The following is an 18,189-nucleotide window of genomic DNA, read 5'->3' as shown; positions in this document are numbered from 1 at the left end:
AACCCAAAACTACGACACCACAGGACATTGCAAGATCCTCGAGAAATTGAATTCATCTAAACGTTTCGGAGAGTTTTTTACGGCTACAGAGGAATGCTACGACCCACGTGATCTCGAAACTTCGGATGAAGAAACTGTCTTGACAGCAACATCACTGCCATCAGATTTCGTACCGCAAGCAGAACAGGAGAATGCGACTCCCTCATTGGCTGCGCTTGATTTTCAAACTGAAGATGCCTTACTCTCGTCTGTTTTTCAAGAATTTGTCGACACTACTTCGAGCGAGACAGTTTGCTCATTAAATTCCCTACCACCAGCACAGGCTACGTATGACGGACGTATCGAGCTGGAGACAACGAATGTACTACCTGCAGCACATCAAGGGCAAGACAAGACACGAAAAGGAAAAGCGATGCACGACACTGAGGAGCGGGATGCTGCCATTTTCGAGAAATATCCCAAGAGGAGTGCTGCCGAACTTACCAGACAACCCGGCGTAAGAAAGAAAGTTCGCGGAAAGCATGATTTAAAGAAAAAGGAAACATCTGATAACTGCAACAGAATTGTCAGTGTACAGAGCCCCAGAAAGAAGCAGAAGTCCCAGGGAAACTTTTTTCGGATCTCGAAATGTGCATTTGAAGAACTAACATCTGAGTACAAAAGCGTTGAAGACGGCTTGCGAATTTCTACCTGGCTGCGTCGACTGCGCCGATATTCCCAGCGAGGATTCATTCAAAAGACGGCACCTGCAGCAGTTTCCCCTGATGACTGCCTACCGGATCGGATCGGAACGAACTTGTGTTAGTTTATGGAAGCGGACTGACCATGGTTCGTTGTGGGCGGGGAAGATGTAGAAACTTTATAGGTGTCTTCATTGCTGCACCGATGTGATCACCATCATCGGTGCCCATAGTCGCGTGAGCAGCTCTCGCTCGAGCTGCTTCGTCTTCATCAGTCTGCCATCTTGTAAATAGAAGCACCATCGAATCACCGGGACGTCTCGGCCCTTGGTCCTCTTATTCCACATGTTATCTGCTAGAGTGACTGCCCAAGATAAGCAGTGGTCCCAGCTTCAAATACTGAAACGGGGCAAATTTGGCTTCAACTATGCAGTTTCTCAGAAAGCTGTGTAGCTTTCCTTTACGGCTGGGTTTCAGGTGCATGTCAAATTCTCCCTAACGTCATCCTGTTAAGCTGCCACCCGAAACACAGGCACTGCACTATATAATGCACGGCTGTAAGCTTCCCGTGTGCCCAGCGAATCTAGGATTGTATATTTGCGAGGTTCCTGTGACGATTGCTTCTTGCAGCTTGCGGGGAACCATCACCTCTCCCTTTACGTCACAGCAGCAGAAGCCAATGATGGAGTCCTATCGGCTAAGATATTTCAAGATTTATTTATTTGCCTAGTTTGAGTGGGTAGGACAGAGGGAAAAAAAGCTGCGTGCGCAGCTTGATGGGTCTCCGGCTCTCACCTCCAAGCACAAAATATCCTCTTCTTTTATTGCTTGCACGCAGACTGGCATGCCTCTGCTCTTACTGGTGCTCCCGTGTGGCTGGCATGCTTGCGCTTTGCGATTACCCCGCTTGTCTCATTTTCGTGGCACATGGTTATCTCATTTGGTGCATGAAAGAAAGAAAAATGGTCGCAGAATTATCCTGCCGCGAACCATGTATGAGTTTGTTTATTTATTGTTTGTTTTCACTGCCGGGCCACGCTCGGCTGTGTTATCTGCGTTCCAAACGAAGCGCGTCTTCCATTCTTTACTTCTATGCCGCACGTGCTATCACATTCAGATAAGCAGAGTGTTTCGCCCTAACGTCACTAGCCCAGAATAATCTTCTGTGATCTACAATGTTCTGGATGTGAATCGACGTTTCCAGAAACACTTGCGCCGAAAGATAAAAGCCTGCAGAGCAGACGCCGCGGCATTCATTTGACGACACTCGCCTGTGCTAGTCGCTTTGTTGACCGCTGCTTCGCCGCCTCTGTATTCTTTTGAGTTGTTAGGGGAGCACAAGTTCGCTCCAATAAACTTGTTTCTCCTTCAAGACAACTGCGTCGTCCTTGGCTTCGTGACAATACGAGTGGTACAACCAGTGGGGAGGGGGAGCCTTGGATTACCGCACTGCCCATGCAGGAAGCCCAAAAGAAATACATCTTTCCGCACAAAAGAAATACCTGTGAAAGACAAACACTCGATTGCATCTAGGTCACATTGCGGCGAGTCTGACACTGCCTACGCTCCTGAAAAACCGGGGGTAATGTTCTAGGAAAGGGTCTGAGCAGCACAGTCTCAAGAGGTTGCTACTGCACCCAGTAAACACAGAGCAGTCGAGACAAATGTGCAGCTCGATGACGTGGCATGAAAGGCTCGGAAGGTGTCGCATGTCACCTCGGTTGCTTTCACCGCAGCGCACTACAGTCCACGAATAAGACGCAATGCGAACAGCCTCAACCTTTTCGTCCGAGCAATTCATCTGCCGGATTAGCACGTGGCAACAAACAGCATGCAGCACAGCATGGAGCTCAGGTGGAGTGGGGGAGGAGAGGGAGAGAAAAAAAAAAAACTATTTTGGAGCCTGTGTCCAAAGGGCTGCTTGCCTTCTTGGTATAGTTACAGGGACTGGCATGTTTTTGATGCGAGTTAGCAATGCGGTCCAATAGAGCTCTTTGAGCTCCTCAGAAGGTGACACAGATGCCTCCTAGCTAGAAGGGCGCTGGCTGGCAGGAATGGGTTTGACGGAAGTGGAAATCAAGCAAGTTTTTCTTTTAATTTCTGACAATGAATGAGTAGGCTTCACGATTGTCACCAGACTTTCCCTTCCATAGATGCTTTCTTCCATGGGCTCTCAAAACCAGTGTTGTGATCCCAAAGGGGAAGGGAAGATAGGGGTGACTCTCCCAAAGGATGCAGTTCCTGGACTGGAGGGGAGGGGGGGGGGGGCTTTTCCGTTCCAGGCTGAGCAGTGAGCCATTGCGTTTTTACCCTCTCCCCCCTCGTTCACACATCCCGTGAGAATAAGCGACCGGTGTTGTGAACCCCAGTGTGCCCACCTTGAGCTTCTTCTGAAGCTTGACGCAGTAGCGGAACAGCATGGCCAGGTTGAGGGGCCCGAAGTCGGCGTAGAAGCTCTCGTACACCAGCTCCTCGTCCACGCTGAAGAAGTGGCACGAGCCCGCCGACACGGGCTTCTCCACGCTTCGCACCGTGGCAAAGTACAGCCGGTCTGCGAGATGACGCGAGCAACAGATCCCCCTCAGGGCCACACTCTTTCCTATGCACCCTCCCAAACTGGACGAGGAGTGAGGAAGGAGTCACCAAACCACTCCACCACAGCAGGGGCGTCTTTTTACACCACCATTAAGAACTGGGCCAAAGTACACGTGTGGGTCATGAAAGCCTGATTTGTCCCAATAACACTGACACCCTCCCAAACTGTACGAGGAGTGAGGAAGGAGTCATCAAACGACTCCACCACTGCATGGGCGTCTTTTTGCACCACCATTCAGAACAGGGCCAAAGTACACACGTGGTTCCCTGATTTGTCCCAATAACATTGACACCAATACTGTAGCAATAGTCAAACCAATAATCAAGATATTGAAGAAAACAGATGATCATGGTGAAGTGTTACAGCCGAAACACACAATATACAGAGGAAAGAACCCCGGTCCTTAAAGGGGCCATGCAGACAAAATACAAGGTTGTTTTATTCAAAAGGTTTGGTGTTTTATGGTGCCCCCAGCGCTTGTCCGGCAGCAAATGATGCTTTATTCACCGAGAAATCAAACAATTTAAGGGAAAATTTTAATTCTGCTGAGTTATCTGTTTTGTGATGTCAGCAATGACATAACCAGGGCAGGGCAGGGCTAGGGCTGCAGCCAATGGCCAAGCGTGTTTTGTTGCCTCATTTTCCATTTTTCCTCCAAAATGGCGCCACAGTGCTGCTCAGGGTCACTGTCCGCACTTGGTTTGTATGTGACCGGATTTGTACCTGGATAGTTTTTGTTACGGTTGCTAGTAATCGTTTTGTGAAACATTGGGTATGTTTGACAAACAGAGTCAAAGAAGACAATGTCACTTGTGCCAGTAAGCCAGTGTTAACTCAATGCGCCAGACAGCTGTGCAGCTATAACTGGCATAGTGTGCGCACTACAAACTGGTGCTGCTGTGTTTACACATGTGTTGATAATTTTCAGTATTAACCCCACCGTTTTTACTGAATGTGCGCTAAATTCAAGTGCAAATAGCTTGTTCTGCAAGCTTATAATCACCGTTTATTTTGCGTTGGATTATATTGGCCTCCGCTAAGTCCAACAAGCTGCTCCTAATACGTCATTTGTTCAGTGTGAAAAAGTAGCGAGGGTGTTGCATGGCTATTCTTTCTTTTTCCCATTTCACAGCTTATTTGAGTGATGTTTGCGTAAAAAGTTTGCATGGTGTCAGTGTCATTCTAACGAGGCAATCTTTCGAATGAACCAAATAGCCTGTTCAAAAAGGGCAATGTTTAACGAGCGCGACGTTTGTACCTAGAGCATATCACTTTTCACTAGTGATCTGCTCTCTTCTAGGAAGGAGCACAACACTACCCGACCGCACAAACTGAGTGAACCTCGCCATCACATGACCATACAAGCTGTGGCACGGTGTGATGTGCCAACGGCTATTTAAATGGCCCCCCACATGGCCCATGTACAGTCGAACCTCGCTATAGCGAAGTAGTATCGGGACAGTAAATTAGTTCGTTATAATCGATATTCAATATAACAGCAGAGGTAAAAATCGGCTATACCAAATCGACAGCCTGGCTACATCAAAATTACTTGACACAAAAATGCAATTTTTTAGGCTTCGAACCCACTATACACAAGGTAACCCTTACCTTTCTCCTTGTTGCATTTTGAGCTCAATGAACCGTAACACGAGTGCATGAAATTGCAACAGAACAGAGTTCACTTGACAAAACAGGACTGCGTCCTTATTTATGTGACGAAGGATGTGATCTTCGTCTGGTGGATACTCTCAGCACTGAGCAGGATGGAGTTTTCCACATTATCCATGAACAAAAAGGCCTTTATACCTTTGCAGTTTGGGACTGCGGTGGGTTTTTCAAATGAGCTTCTCAGCTTCCCCGGCCAAATATTTTTTCGTTATATCCGGTATCACGCAGCTCTCATGGTTTCAGTTTCGTTATTGAAATAAAGCATGACCAACCAAAGTCTGTATTTAGTTCGCTACAGCCGATAATTTGCTATATCAGTGTTCATTATAATGAGGTTCAACTGTATTGCTAAGGAGTGCATAGTGTCACGTGTTATGGACTGATGAATGGACGGACAGGTTATAGGGGGGAAAGGGCAATATCGTCGTCATCATCATCATCATCACCATCATCATCAGCAGCAGCCTAGTTAATGTCCACTGCAGGATGAAGGCCCCTCCCTCATAGCCTTGCAATTTCTCCCACACCGCTTTAATTTCACAGACAGCTTCTCAAATAATACTCAATTTTCATAGAACTAGCGCATTGCCTACACAAAAATTCCATCGGGTACTGTTAAGCAAATGAGCCAACATGTTAGGAAAGGACGATCAATCAAGGTAGTGTAAATTATCCCGGAAACCGTAAGAATCACCGTCAGAAATTTCTCACGGCAGTCGCCTTTTATTGGCTAAGCACGCTACACGGAGATTCTATGGTATAAATGTTCCCTAAAAAGCTGTGTTTGCAGCTGCCCCTGTAGCGCTGTGGTATAGTACTTGGTATTAAATGAGAAGGCTCAGGGTCGAGTCCGACATTGCAATGTTTTATTTTTTTTAGGTTATAGAATTTTTTGGTCCTCGTGATTTTGTTAATACTTTTTTTCACTTTGGTTTTTACTATACCGAGAGATCGACCCACAGGACTTTTAGAATTGGTTGAATTACATTTAATATAGGATGGGTACTGCGCCGTTGGGCTGGGTTAGATTAGGTTTGTTGCAGTTGGGCTGGATTTGGGTAGGTTATGACTCGTTTGGTTATGTTACGCTAGGTTCGATGAGGTTAAGTAATGCTAGGTTACGTTGGGACGTAATATTATTCAGCAAATTTTAAAGGCCAGCCAGCTTTTATGGAAACTACCGTGAGAATTTCCCAAAGGCAATTCTCACGGCTGCCGTGAGATTAGACGCAGCCATTAATCAATTACCTTTTCAGTTAACCCACCGAGGCTTCAACCACAGTTGAGTGACTCCAAGTAAGACAATTCAAATGTCCTTTGTGTGCCATTGTAAACCATCGCAGCTTGATGCACTGTCACCCTGCTCACAAATTGTAACAAAAAATAAAAGCTAAGTTCACACTCGCAGCCGTGTAAAAGAACGACTTGAGAAAACGTATTGCTCACATTCACAGCTACTTTTTTTCGAGCTTTTGACACACGTAACACTCGTAAAAAGTAACTGCTGATGGTCTAGGTTTCTTTGTAGGACTGTGAGTTCCAAGCTTCTCGCCCCATTCATGAATCAGTGCCAAGTACAGAAATAGTGATGTGCGTTGCACCCGCATTGGTGTCTCACAATAGACAGCTGGAATGACTGAATAAGCAGCCACAGAACATGCACAAACTTGTCTTCCTTGCAAAAAAAAAAAAACTCTAGGAACGTTTAAAATGATTTCAACTGCACCAAACAGCTGGCATCACAATAAATGGCAACATGAATGCGTACTGTTCCTGTTTTTGAGGTAGTAACTCACCCACAAATTATCACATCTTTAATACAGCAATTAGTGTCTGGAGACTACCTGATTGGGTTTTCGTTCAGAAAAGCGGTACTGGTTCTCGAACTGTTTTGCTTAATTTGTGTTTTTGCGTCAGGGATTTGATTATGATGACAAATTTAAAAGGACCACGAAGATAGCCCACATAAATGCTTTGCTGGCCTTTCACAAATTTCTCCAACCACATTCCAGCCCCAAACGATGTTGTTCCCACAGCAGAAAGATCACGAACACAGAAAAATTTCCAAATTTCCACTGAACAATTTTACGTCATCGGTGTGGTTACGAAAACTGTGTGCTAACGTATCCGCCAGATGGAACAAATTATTTTCACATATCCGCATTCAAATAGCACCATCAAATAGAACCGGAAGCACCCACAGGCTATCACTGCAGTGCTTACCGAAGATAGCTTCTCTCAGCCGTCCCAAACCAGTCCCCGTGACGTCACCGAGGCACTGCCACAAAGCAGAGTTACTCAAAATCACCTGTTGTGGAACTCCCCATAGGCCCCCTGCACTGAGCGCAGAGGCAAGCATGCGGCAAGTTGACTAGCCTGCCCTCCGTCAACAGAGAGCTGAAGTTGTACTCCACTGCCTGCAGCTGCTGTCGTACGTAACGAAAGCGACACGTATCTCAAACCGCCTTACCATCATTCCAGTCACACAAACCACAGTAAATGTGCGAGGCCATTCATTTACCATTGTGACACTTGTAAACAATCTTTCTGAGGGCTATCGAAATGTGGAATGGGTTACCGCGTGAGGTTGTAAGTATGAATTCTGTCGACGGTTTTGCTGACAAAGTCAAGGAACTTTGGTTGAGTAGCGGGACATAAATATGCACCGTGTCTTTTTATTTCTTTCTGAGTCTGCAATGTATGTTGGCTTCATGTTAGTTCTGTAAAACACTGCATTCGTGTTTTTTTCTCTCTATTTTGCATTCAGTTTCTCAACGGTGTTTGTTTGGGTATAAGCTCTGACGATCTTTGTACGCTACTCTTGCATTTTCTTTTTATGCCTACCCCTGTATGGGCCTGACAAAGGCTCACAGTATCAATAAATAAATAAATAAATAAAAAATAAATAAAAACCACAGAGACATAAATAAATAGTGCGCAATTTAATGTTTGCTAATTAGAAAAGCAAGCTTTAATACCCGTGCTACTGGAGCATTTTGAAGGCCTTTGAATCAAATGTCATTTTACTCAAATGGCCCCTTAGAGCTGCTACACGACGCCTTTTAAAGGCATTTGGTTGAAATGCCATTTGAGTCAAAGGAGCTCGACAATCGACCTTTAGGAATCGAAAAGGAGACCTTTGAGAATCTGAGAGTTCCTACATGCTGTTTTACAAAAATAATTATTTACGAGTAAAACTGCACAGACTTCACAATCTGTCACTTGCTTTTGTTTTCTATCACTCGATATACGATTCTTCCAAGGTAACTTGGTACTCTCAACATTGGTGATGAGAGAGAGAGAGAAATAAACGTTTATTTGCTGAAAAGACTAGCCAGGACTTGATCCTTGCCGGTCCGAGAAAAAGAAAAAAAAAATGGCAGCACCTTCACTCCGTGGATGATGGCGAGGGTGCGGAGTATAGGGACTCGAAATGACATCCAAGTTGCGCCCCGAGTGACATCCGATTTGCACCCGGACTGTCATTCGGTTTGAGCCGTGAGTTGCACCTTGATTATTCTCTAAATGAAACTGCAACTCACGGCTCAAATCGATTTTCACTTGATGGTGGTGTGCACACGGATGGAGGCGGACGGACACTGGGAGGTCCTAAGGTACTCCGCACAGTTACAGGTGAGGGAGTAAGCTGTTTGACTCTCGGGTACTAACTCTCGGTCGTAGCCCAATGGGTTCGACAACTGACACTAACTCTGTCTGGTTTACCAGACACAGGCTCGAATCCTGCCGGTGCCTGTGTGATCAATGCTATGCGCACGGACACGGATGGACGCTGTGAGGTCCTAAGGTGCTCCGCACCTAAAAACTTCCTGTTTTGTGCATGTTTGTAGGTTGTTATAAATTTTATCGCTAATTGTTTTCTTGGCCCAGTTTACCTGTGAAATTAAATTTTAACTCACGTTACGAGAACAAAACCGGACAGAAGTAACGACATCAAAACATGACGGGTGAACGCAGAAACTTTCAACTGCCTTTGAGAATTGTCGTGTAGGTTGGCCGAACTCCTTACAGTTCAAATGGCATATGAAGTTCCCAAGGCCATTTGACTAATGTCCTTTCAAACGCTGGTGTAGAACAGGTATAGTTGTGCAACTAAGCAAATGTTCAGCACAGTCCAGTTTTCGTCCCACAGGTGCACACCAATACACTTGTCCCTCATCTTCACCAAAGCAGGGGCGATTGAATGGCTGGAATTCCGAAGCGGAAATTCACAACTGGTGTATATATTGAAGAATTGTGTATATGTTGAGTATATATTGTGTATATATATTGTGAATATATTGTATATATATTGAAGATGCGTGTATATATATTATGAATATACTATATGTTGAATATATATTGTGAATATATTGCATTGAATTGTATTGTATTGAAAATATTGTATTGAAGATGTGTGTATATATATTATGAATATACTATATGTATTGAAGAACTGTGTATACGTTGAATCTATATTGTGTATATACAGTCTAGTCCACTTATAACAATATCCAAGTGTCAAGGAAATCCCATCGCTTTAACCGATAATTGTTATAAGCGGGTGACAAAATAAAAAGACAGAAGAGAGCTCAAAACATTTTATTCGCATGCCAGCAAGGTAGTACTACTACTAATTTGTGGAAAAGAAGCCACAGCCGGTCACCTTTGTTTGCCGTGTGTGAAGCTAGCGCAAATCGTTTGCAAGAGCATCTATAGGTGCTTCACCTAGCTGAGGTAAATGTCCTTGGCGGAAACAAGGTCCCCGAAGTAGTGTGTCACGCACTGAGCCTCCTACTGGGCCTCCGCAGCCCACTCACTACCTGAGTGGGCTGCGCTACCGCGTCATTAGAGTCGTCGCTGTTGTACTTTTGATGCACAATATAACGGGATTCAATCGTTATATCCGATATCGTGGCACTGGAGCATTGTATTAAGCGGTTTATTTTACCATAGAAAGAATACAAAAGTTTACGGTGCCATAGCTGTTCATCGTTATATCCGATATATTGTTATAAACGGTATCGTTATAAGTGGACTCAACTGTATTGTGTATATATATTATGAATATACTATATATGTATTGAAGAACTGTGTATATGTTGAATATATATTGAAGAATGGTGTATATACTGAACTCTGTTAGAAAGTGACAGTGAGATTCCACACTTAGCCTATGGGCTTTAAGCCTGCGTCAAAATTGGCGCAACTGTTATTCTCGCATGGCAATCCTTAAAATCCACCACAGTTGAGTTTCCGCTCATAGGGATTATAATGACACAAAAGTGTATGAAATCAGCAGCTAAGTGGCATTGGCTACTACTGATTCCTAGCACAGTAAAAATATACATCTGCACGCATGAATGTATGATTTGCATGCATTTCTGTTTTGGTGTCATGTCAGTGGCTGCAGAAATGACGTTGCCTTACCCATTTGTGTACTTCTTGATAGTACTACCCCTCTCTCCCCAACATAATAGGGGTTTAGTTAACCGTTTTTGCCGGTCTGCTCCGGTATCGGCACCACGGTCAGCGCAACCGGAGCCAATGCCGTTCGCGGCCAAGCAGGCCACGCATGCGCAATGGCGCTCCCGCTTGCTTTCGGAGCGGACCGTGAAAAACGGTCAGCCAAAACTCGCCATTACCTCATGTTGAATTCCAACGGCACATTCGGACCACTTTGAGAGCAATGTTTTTGCTCAATTTGTTGCAAACACGTTCCAATGAATGCTCTTCTAACGGCGGATTGGGAGTGCTATCGCAGCCAAGGTCGCTCCATGGAGCAGGAAAACTTGCTCCGCCAAAATTAGCGAATTCGGATGGAGCACCCAAAGTGCTGCATCCGGCATACACAGTTTTTCTGACGGCCATGGCGTTCACTCCAGCAAATTCGCGCAACGTCCACAGAAGGAAATAGATGCTACATGCCATGTAACGTTCTGGATTTTGGTAGTTCAGCAAAGCCAGTCTGAGTCAAGCGGTGAGGAGCTCAGGTCCAACGAAAACTTGAGTAACACGACGTATCAACGCGCCTTCAACTTTTTTTTTTTTCACCTTCCTGCGAAAAGGCCGAAGCGACCGTTGTCACGGACAACATCGAGTGTCATGAAGACTGACAAACGAGAAAGTGTTGTGCAGAAGTGGACGCTTTTGGAAGTGCTCGACATAAAGATGCCGGGAAATTCCGGTTATGGACGCACTTCAACACTATGCTCCAAAAAGAGCGCGTGCATTCCAAAGACTGTATTGGAGCATGTGGTCTTTGAAAGACCAGCATGCTTTGTGGCGGAGCTCAGTGACTGCCCGGTTGTGCCATTGGAATTCAACATTAGACACACACACACACACACAAAAAACGTCTGTTGTGCCTCTGGTGATCTGGTCTGCAAGTTTCCTTTAAGGTTTGTTTTCTTTAGTTATTCCATCTCGAAGACCTGCTTAGTGATTTCGTACGCTGAAGTCTGTGGAGCCATATCCACAGCCGAAATCCTAAACTGTGGAACAAGACACTCAACATACATTAATAATGGTAATTTTGTATGTGTTTCACAGGCCTTCTATATTTAAGCAAACTGTAAAAATAGTTCAGCCGAATCTCTTCAGCGGCACTGATTAAAACAAAAGAAGCGGCGATGCATATAAACATCAGTAGTTAGAAATATCTACACTTAAGCAACAAGGGGTGTATAACAAACTGGGACATGCAGAGCACAAACAGGTTTTAGGGCATAGAGCAGCTTTCTTAGATCTAGATGGTCTCTTTTTTTCACTGTAAACGCTGCAAAAATAACGAGTCCAGGCTGACAAAATTGGTTACGAAACAATGAAAACAATGTCTTTCATAATCACCATTCAAAACTTGAAACCTATTTTTCTTTTCGTTCACTCGTAAAGAAATAGTTCTTCCTTCTCACTTTTGCCTTCCGTGTCATTATTGCTTCAATTTATCTGCCCGTCGCATTGCGCAAAGAAATAATCCCCTCTGGAACATTTCGTTTCGACAGCTGACACGCAAGGGTGGCCATACCAGTGGCGCGTGCAGCTCCTGACCAGCGGTGCTACGCGACACTTTCGCCGCGGCCTATCGCAAACTGGGCCGCAATGCCAGAGCGCATCCCAGTGCCAGGCCGCATCAATTAAGGCGATCGGATACGCTCCGCCAAGTTCACGCATGTTTGTCGCCCCACGCACGGCAAAATCAGCGATCAGGAACAGGAAAACAACCCCAGCGGTCAAAAAAAGAGCAAATACTGCCACAGCTGCCACACGAGAGGTTGGCTTCCGTCTTCAGCCGTATATAGACTTGAAGCGACGGTGAACTTTTCTCGTAATGCGATCGAGCCCTCGAATAGCGCCGCGACAGCGCAGCCCACGGCTCGCCGACCGCCGCCACGCCAACTTCGTCCCATCTGCCCGTGGCACCAGCATGCAGGCGCGGGAACCGAAAACAGCGCATCCGCAGTTAACCGCGAGATGGGCGTGCGCGCAAGCCTCGCGTCACAAGCGCCGCCAAGTTTGACGCCCGGGCCGCGCGATCGGCGCCAGCACTCACCCTTGATGATCTCGGCCAGGTGGAGGATCGCGTCGCTCCTAATGTCCTCCATGGCGCTCGGAGTCGCGTCGCGGCCGATGTCTTCTGGCTGGCGCTCAGCTGCTGCAGGCTACTACCACGGCAGCACGGGAACAACGCAGTGGCATCCCCCGCGCAACATCAGCCGGCGCGTCGTCGAACTCGGGGGGCCGAAGCCTGGGCCGATTTTCGACGCCGCCGCGCGACGCCCTCGCGAGCCAATTTGGGACGACGGCCTGTCAGCCGGCGGTGGTCGCAGCAGCAGCTCAGCTGGGCCCTCAGCGCACGGCCATCTTTCCTCCACCCGCCGTCATCGCGAATTTTTCAAAGGGCTCGCGAGCGGGTTCGAGCGGGTGTCACGTGACCCGTCGCCGCCAATCGGACCGCTCCCGCGGCCGCCATTAGCCTTCGCAGCGAGGGCGGGGAGGGGGAGAGAAAATTAAAGATGCCGCCGCAGGTGTACCGGTGCTGGACCGTGTGCGATTATGGGACGACCAAGGTAGTCAGGAGCCGAGTGGTCGCGCGTTTGCGCAAGGGCAGCCAGCGAGGATGTCTCGCGAGGCTAACGCGGTGTTTGTAAATAAAGCGGGCTGCTGCCGGCGCCTGCGGCGGAGAGTTGTAGGCAAAAAGGTGTAGGCGCCTCGGCGCGTCGCGCGCGCCAACGCGGGAAATGTGTTTCAGCTCGAGTCTTCGCAAGGCATGCGCCGAAAACAATTTAGATGGGCCCATAAGAGCACTGTAATGTTTTTAACTATATTAAACGATCGAAGCGCGCCAAAAGACGCAAGATTACCCGCGCCGAGCGCAGATTGGATCGTCTGCGACGTGCGCACATTGGCGGACAGCCTGCCGCGTGGCGATCCTTTGGGAGCTGTGGATGGGAACATATGGGAACAGCGAAAACAGCCCTCCTCCATGCATTATATTTTTACAGCTGCGTGACGGAATACCTTATGGGGCGCAGTGACAGCTCCAGACTGGCTTCGTAGGTGGCATGTCCAGGAGGGAAAATAAGCCTTGGCAGTGGGAAGGCGAGATTTTACGGCGATCGCGACCGTACGGATTTCGAGAACTGGTTTTACTGGAATCGCGTTGTAAATAAAAAAAATTACAACGTTTCGCAGCTGTGATCGCTCTATAACTACATCATGTATTCCATAATTATAATTATTATGTTGACAGTTGCAAGACGTTTGCCAATGTCCGCCCGGAGTATGATGTTTGCATCTGAATAAAGACTGCAGGAAAGGCTTGGAATAATGTCTTTCAATACCAAAGAGCTCAAGCTTTTGGCGAAGCCCATGGCGGTAGCATTTCCGCGTCCCCAACGATTAGGTATTATTATTAATATTATTATTATTAGATAATAATATTACACTAAACAATGCTATTCAGACAATGTTCAGACTAAACAATGCTATTTTCTATATTTTTCTGAGATATGCACTTTTCTTTCCGCACCAGCACATCGTTCCTGGACACACTATTAAACAATTAATTGGTTGATTCATTCGTCATTTTTATTATCTCTGCGATTTGTTGGTCTGATCATTTATGTCTATACTCCTGCCATTGTTTTTTCGCTATTTTTCTGTCAAACGTGTTGCTATGTTTGTTGTGTGTCTCGACAAGATGGGACCTTGCAAAGGCATCGCTCGTTTTACGCTAATACTTTATTGCAATGTAACTTTTCAGAAATCTAAACTCTCGCTTTATATGTACACTCTGTCTCTATCATAGGCACTGTGTATTTTGTTGTATAATTCCTTTTCTCAAGTGCCTTGAACGTTTCGCTGGCCGAGGGCCATAGCTTGCAACACTGTTTTTTTTTTCTTTTCTTTCTGAATTTCTGTAAGTATTTTTACTTTATTTTTTTTGTCATATCGAGGATTTGTGTGTTGTGCCGTGCTGTTCTACGTTTCTTTTATTAATGTTTTGTATATGGTGTGCCAGCACCAAGACCTTTGGGTTGTTCCTGGGCACCGAAAATACAGGTTGATTATTATTATTATTATTATTATTATTATTATTATTATTATTATTATTATTATTATTATTATTATTATTATTAATGCTGTTGATTTGTTGTCGACCAGTGACATGCCCAAGGCTCTGTTTTAGCCCCACTCCCTTTTTGTTTTGTTCGTTCTCACTAATAATGTTTCTTATTAAATTCATTTTTCCTTTATGCTCATGATATTAAAATATTTGCGTAATGTTCTGGGCTGTAAATTCTCTCTCCAGTGACATCAAGTTTCATTCCATGGTGCAACCATTTAATTTTGAACTCGAAGGTGAAAGTTGCTTCCATATGAAAACGCAACAATTGCTTTATTCCTACAAGACTGGAAGTAGATCACTGCCTGGGGTGGCCGAAATTCGTGACTTGGGAGTGCTCTTCGATTCTTCTTAGTAGACATTTTTTTCTTTTTTTTTTTTGGTCCAGCGTTATGGACATTACCTGGCGCCCTCTTAGACCTCAGGGTGCTGTTTGCAGTTATTTTAGGTACTTTTGAAGTCCACTACCTTTCCTTAATTTGTGTTCTGCTCTACATGCTTACCTCTTCCCGAATACGGATCAATTGTTTGGAATATAACCTGCAAGTCCAACAGCGCACGTACTGAAAGCGTTCAAGATAAGTTCGTTTTGATCTCCTAGTACTCCCTTTTCCGCCATGTTCGACCTCCACCCCCGATATCCGACCTCATGTTCGACCTCATGTTCCGCCACGTTCGACCTCCACCAAATATGCAAATGGGGGCTTGTCTTTCGTGTATACTTTTCCTACCCTTTGGTTCCGATGAATGCGAGCAGATCTTGTGTACGACCAAGATGAACAGCAAGCCCGAGAGGCAGCGGCCTCGACAGCTAGGATCGAAACGCTCCCGCCACGTGGATTTTGCTGTCTCAATAAACGTTTATTCCCCTCCACTCCGCTCATATTTCCGTACAAACTTATTCACCTAATGGCCGCACCTGTTAAGGAAATCTTCAGGAAATATCATCCTTCAAGAACGGATGTCGTACGAAGTCGATTATCGCCGATGGCCAGCATGCAATTACAACACCTACTCCCAGCATCTAGATATTTTACAAAGCCATTTTTTATGTTCGCAAATTATTAAAAAAAATTCTATCCCGGTCGTCTTTACGTCACCAATGCGACTTTCCATTGCCTCCCATCGCGCGAACACAAGATGTACGGTGTTTGCTTGTTCGTTTTCTCTTTCTCTTGTGCCACAAACTTTGCGCTTGAGTGTCGCGGCTTGCTACATGGGGCTTTCCTGTTGCTCTTAACAGCGGAGCTGTTGTACAAGCCGTAAGTTCGCCGTTGCAGGACAAAATACCAAGAAAATTCCAAGAAAACCGCAAGAAAAATACCAAGAAAACCCGCCGTGGCGACTCTGTGGCTAAGGCGTTGTGCTGCTGAGCACGAGGGCGCGGGTTCAATCCTGGTCGCGGCGGCCGCTTCTCTGATGGAGACGAAAAGCAACAACGGCGCACGTTCCCCAGGGGGTCAAAATTAATCCGGAGTCCTCCACTACGGCGCGCGTCATCGCCTGCGTTGCGTCGGTGCGTTAGACCATACAATCAATAAATCAAGCGCTTGTGAGCGCGTCACAGTGCTCCACGGCGACCGCCGAGTGTCCCCGGTACGCGCAATGGCTTTAGCAAAAAAAAAAAAAAAAAGAGGACTGGCAAAAACCCCGAGGAGTAAGAAAATGCCGAGCGATCGCGGTGCCTCTCGGCGACCGCCGAGTCCCCGGCTGGCGCAGTGGCTTTAGCATAAAAAAAAACTCCAGCGTTGCCGTCAAGCGCTACCACACATGTACAAAAAAAAAAAAAAAAAGAACTACAGCGCTAATGCTAAAGGTGACGAATCTATGACGAAGAGCTGGTGGAATTCTACAATGGAGAGCATGACTTCGCATCCACAAGTCGCCGCGAAGAAGACAACGACTTCTTCGATGCGTATGACGACGATCACTAGCACCGCAACTATGCGAATAAACAATGATGCGGAAACTTAACATATGTGTGTCCGGCAACGCTCACCTACAACAGCTTCCCCATTAAGTCTTGCACGTGAGTGCAAGCGTCCCTAAATTTTGTTTTTCTTGCTTTCATCTCGCACGCGCTGGAGCCTTTTCGCGCCATTTTTATCGCAAATAGTTTTTTTTCACTTGCTATCGTGAAAACCAACCGATCATGTATTAGGTATTAACTAAAAGAACGCGGGGACAACCGGTTAAGTACTTGGGTGTTGCCTCAAATGTGCCCGATATGTTGTTTGCGCTAAATAGTGGAGACATTTGGGGTCAATGCCAGCAGTTTCACGAGTTTCGAACGATTCTGCTATTGGCGGTGAGCTTGGCCACGGGCGGCGCTGCGAAGCGTGCCTCCATGACGTCGGCTTAGGGATTCTCGCATTTGTCGTCTGCTTCACTCGGGCTCGCTCTCCCTGCTGTTTCTTTGCGCTCGGTTGACGTCTGATGATTGTCCGCACCAGATATTGCGTGTGCGGGACTTTTTATCATAATAATAGACTTAAAATCGCATACACTAGCTCATGGTGTGAGTTAAAGTATAGTTTTGGATACCGCTGCGGAAGAAACATTGCCGGCGTCGCCCCATTCCTTGCGAAGCCGGTCCTGTGCGGAGCGCGAATAGTCGGAGCTAGGCGGCAGCTTCAGTATTAAGCAATCTTTCGAACAAAGGGAACTACCAGCTGCTGGCAACCAACAACAGCGAAAATGCGAAACCAAAACAAATTCCAGTCGTTCGGCTTTGGCAGAAGGCATTAGGATTCCCGGTACTCATATGTAAAGTACAACAGTTTTTGCAACCTTGCCGAAAGCTCAAAGTATTGGATCACATCACTTTATGTTGTCATGGCATGAAAGTATGCTGACGTGCACTATGGGGTGCAAAAACTTAGGTTGAGTTCCAAATAACCCACTTGTGTATAGGCGCGTGCTGGTTTTATACCAGGCTTCTAACCGTTATGAAGGTTTATTGAGCAAAACGAGTACCGTCTACGGTAAAGATACAGAAACACTATGTTTGTTCAGACCTGGAGAGATAGTTCGGTACAGCCGTATCTTCCTAACATTTAAAGAGGAGAAAACTTTATTTAACAGTAAAATAGAGCTGATTAGCAGGCAGGGTCCCCAGTTCAGGACAATAGAGTTAGAGTAGTTTTCTTCAATTCATAGAACGCCATCCCGAGTAGACCAGGATTTGTTACAATAAAGAGCTGCTTGGAAACATTCATCGGTTTCGATTCTTGTAATACAGGCACGTATACTATTCATTGCGTTCGTTAGCGAGTATATCAAGCCTTCCACACCGTAATCACGTCATAATTGTTCGGGTTGACAGTCAGTTCGTACTAACGATGGTTACGATAGAAATTGGGAGAACAAAAGCCGTCTTAGAGTACTCTGTACAACGTTGTCTTTCGCGGTGGCTTAGCAGAAACCTTCTCACTGTATTTGCATCTGAATAAGCAACGCACACTGCGGATATGCACCTCTTTTCACGCAGCCATAACGAAAGCCAATTTGCGAAGAAGGGAATGCATGCCACACAGCCTGGAGAAAATATCCGCGCGATCTTTGTATGCCCGCCAAACGTCCCCAAACCTACTAAGACGTTCGTGACGGTGCAGAAA

The 18,189-nt window shown here is 46.0% G+C and overlaps 1 protein-coding gene across 3 annotated transcripts in view; it reads right to left on the bottom strand.

The window, feature by feature from the left end:
* The window catches only part of LOC144162523 (dual specificity protein phosphatase CDC14C-like), a 63,439-nt gene extending 50,546 nt beyond the window's left edge, over positions 1 to 12,893 (bottom strand). Inside the window, exons 1-2 of one of the 3 annotated variants that reach the window (XM_077693094.1) lie at positions 12,497 to 12,893; positions 3,059 to 3,231 (exon numbers count right to left, since the gene is read on the bottom strand). In XM_077693094.1, coding sequence (XP_077549220.1) covers positions 3,059 to 3,231; positions 12,497 to 12,548 — 225 coding nt within the window. In that variant the 5' untranslated portion in view covers positions 12,549 to 12,893. The remainder of the gene's footprint in view (positions 1 to 3,058; positions 3,232 to 12,496) is intronic. The other 2 variants (XM_077693092.1, XM_077693093.1) reach the window with 2 other exon arrangements.
* Positions 12,894 to 18,189: the final 5,296 nt, after the last annotated feature.

This window comes from Haemaphysalis longicornis, unplaced genomic scaffold (assembly GCF_048455015.1).
Source record: "Haemaphysalis longicornis isolate Haplotype H1 unplaced genomic scaffold, Haemaphysalis longicornis Haplotype H1 scaffold_12, whole genome shotgun sequence".
Lineage (NCBI taxonomy): Eukaryota > Metazoa > Arthropoda > Arachnida > Ixodida > Ixodidae > Haemaphysalis > Haemaphysalis longicornis.
The sequence above is the reverse complement of the archived record's forward strand: the minus strand, read 5'-3'. Positions and strand labels throughout refer to the sequence as shown.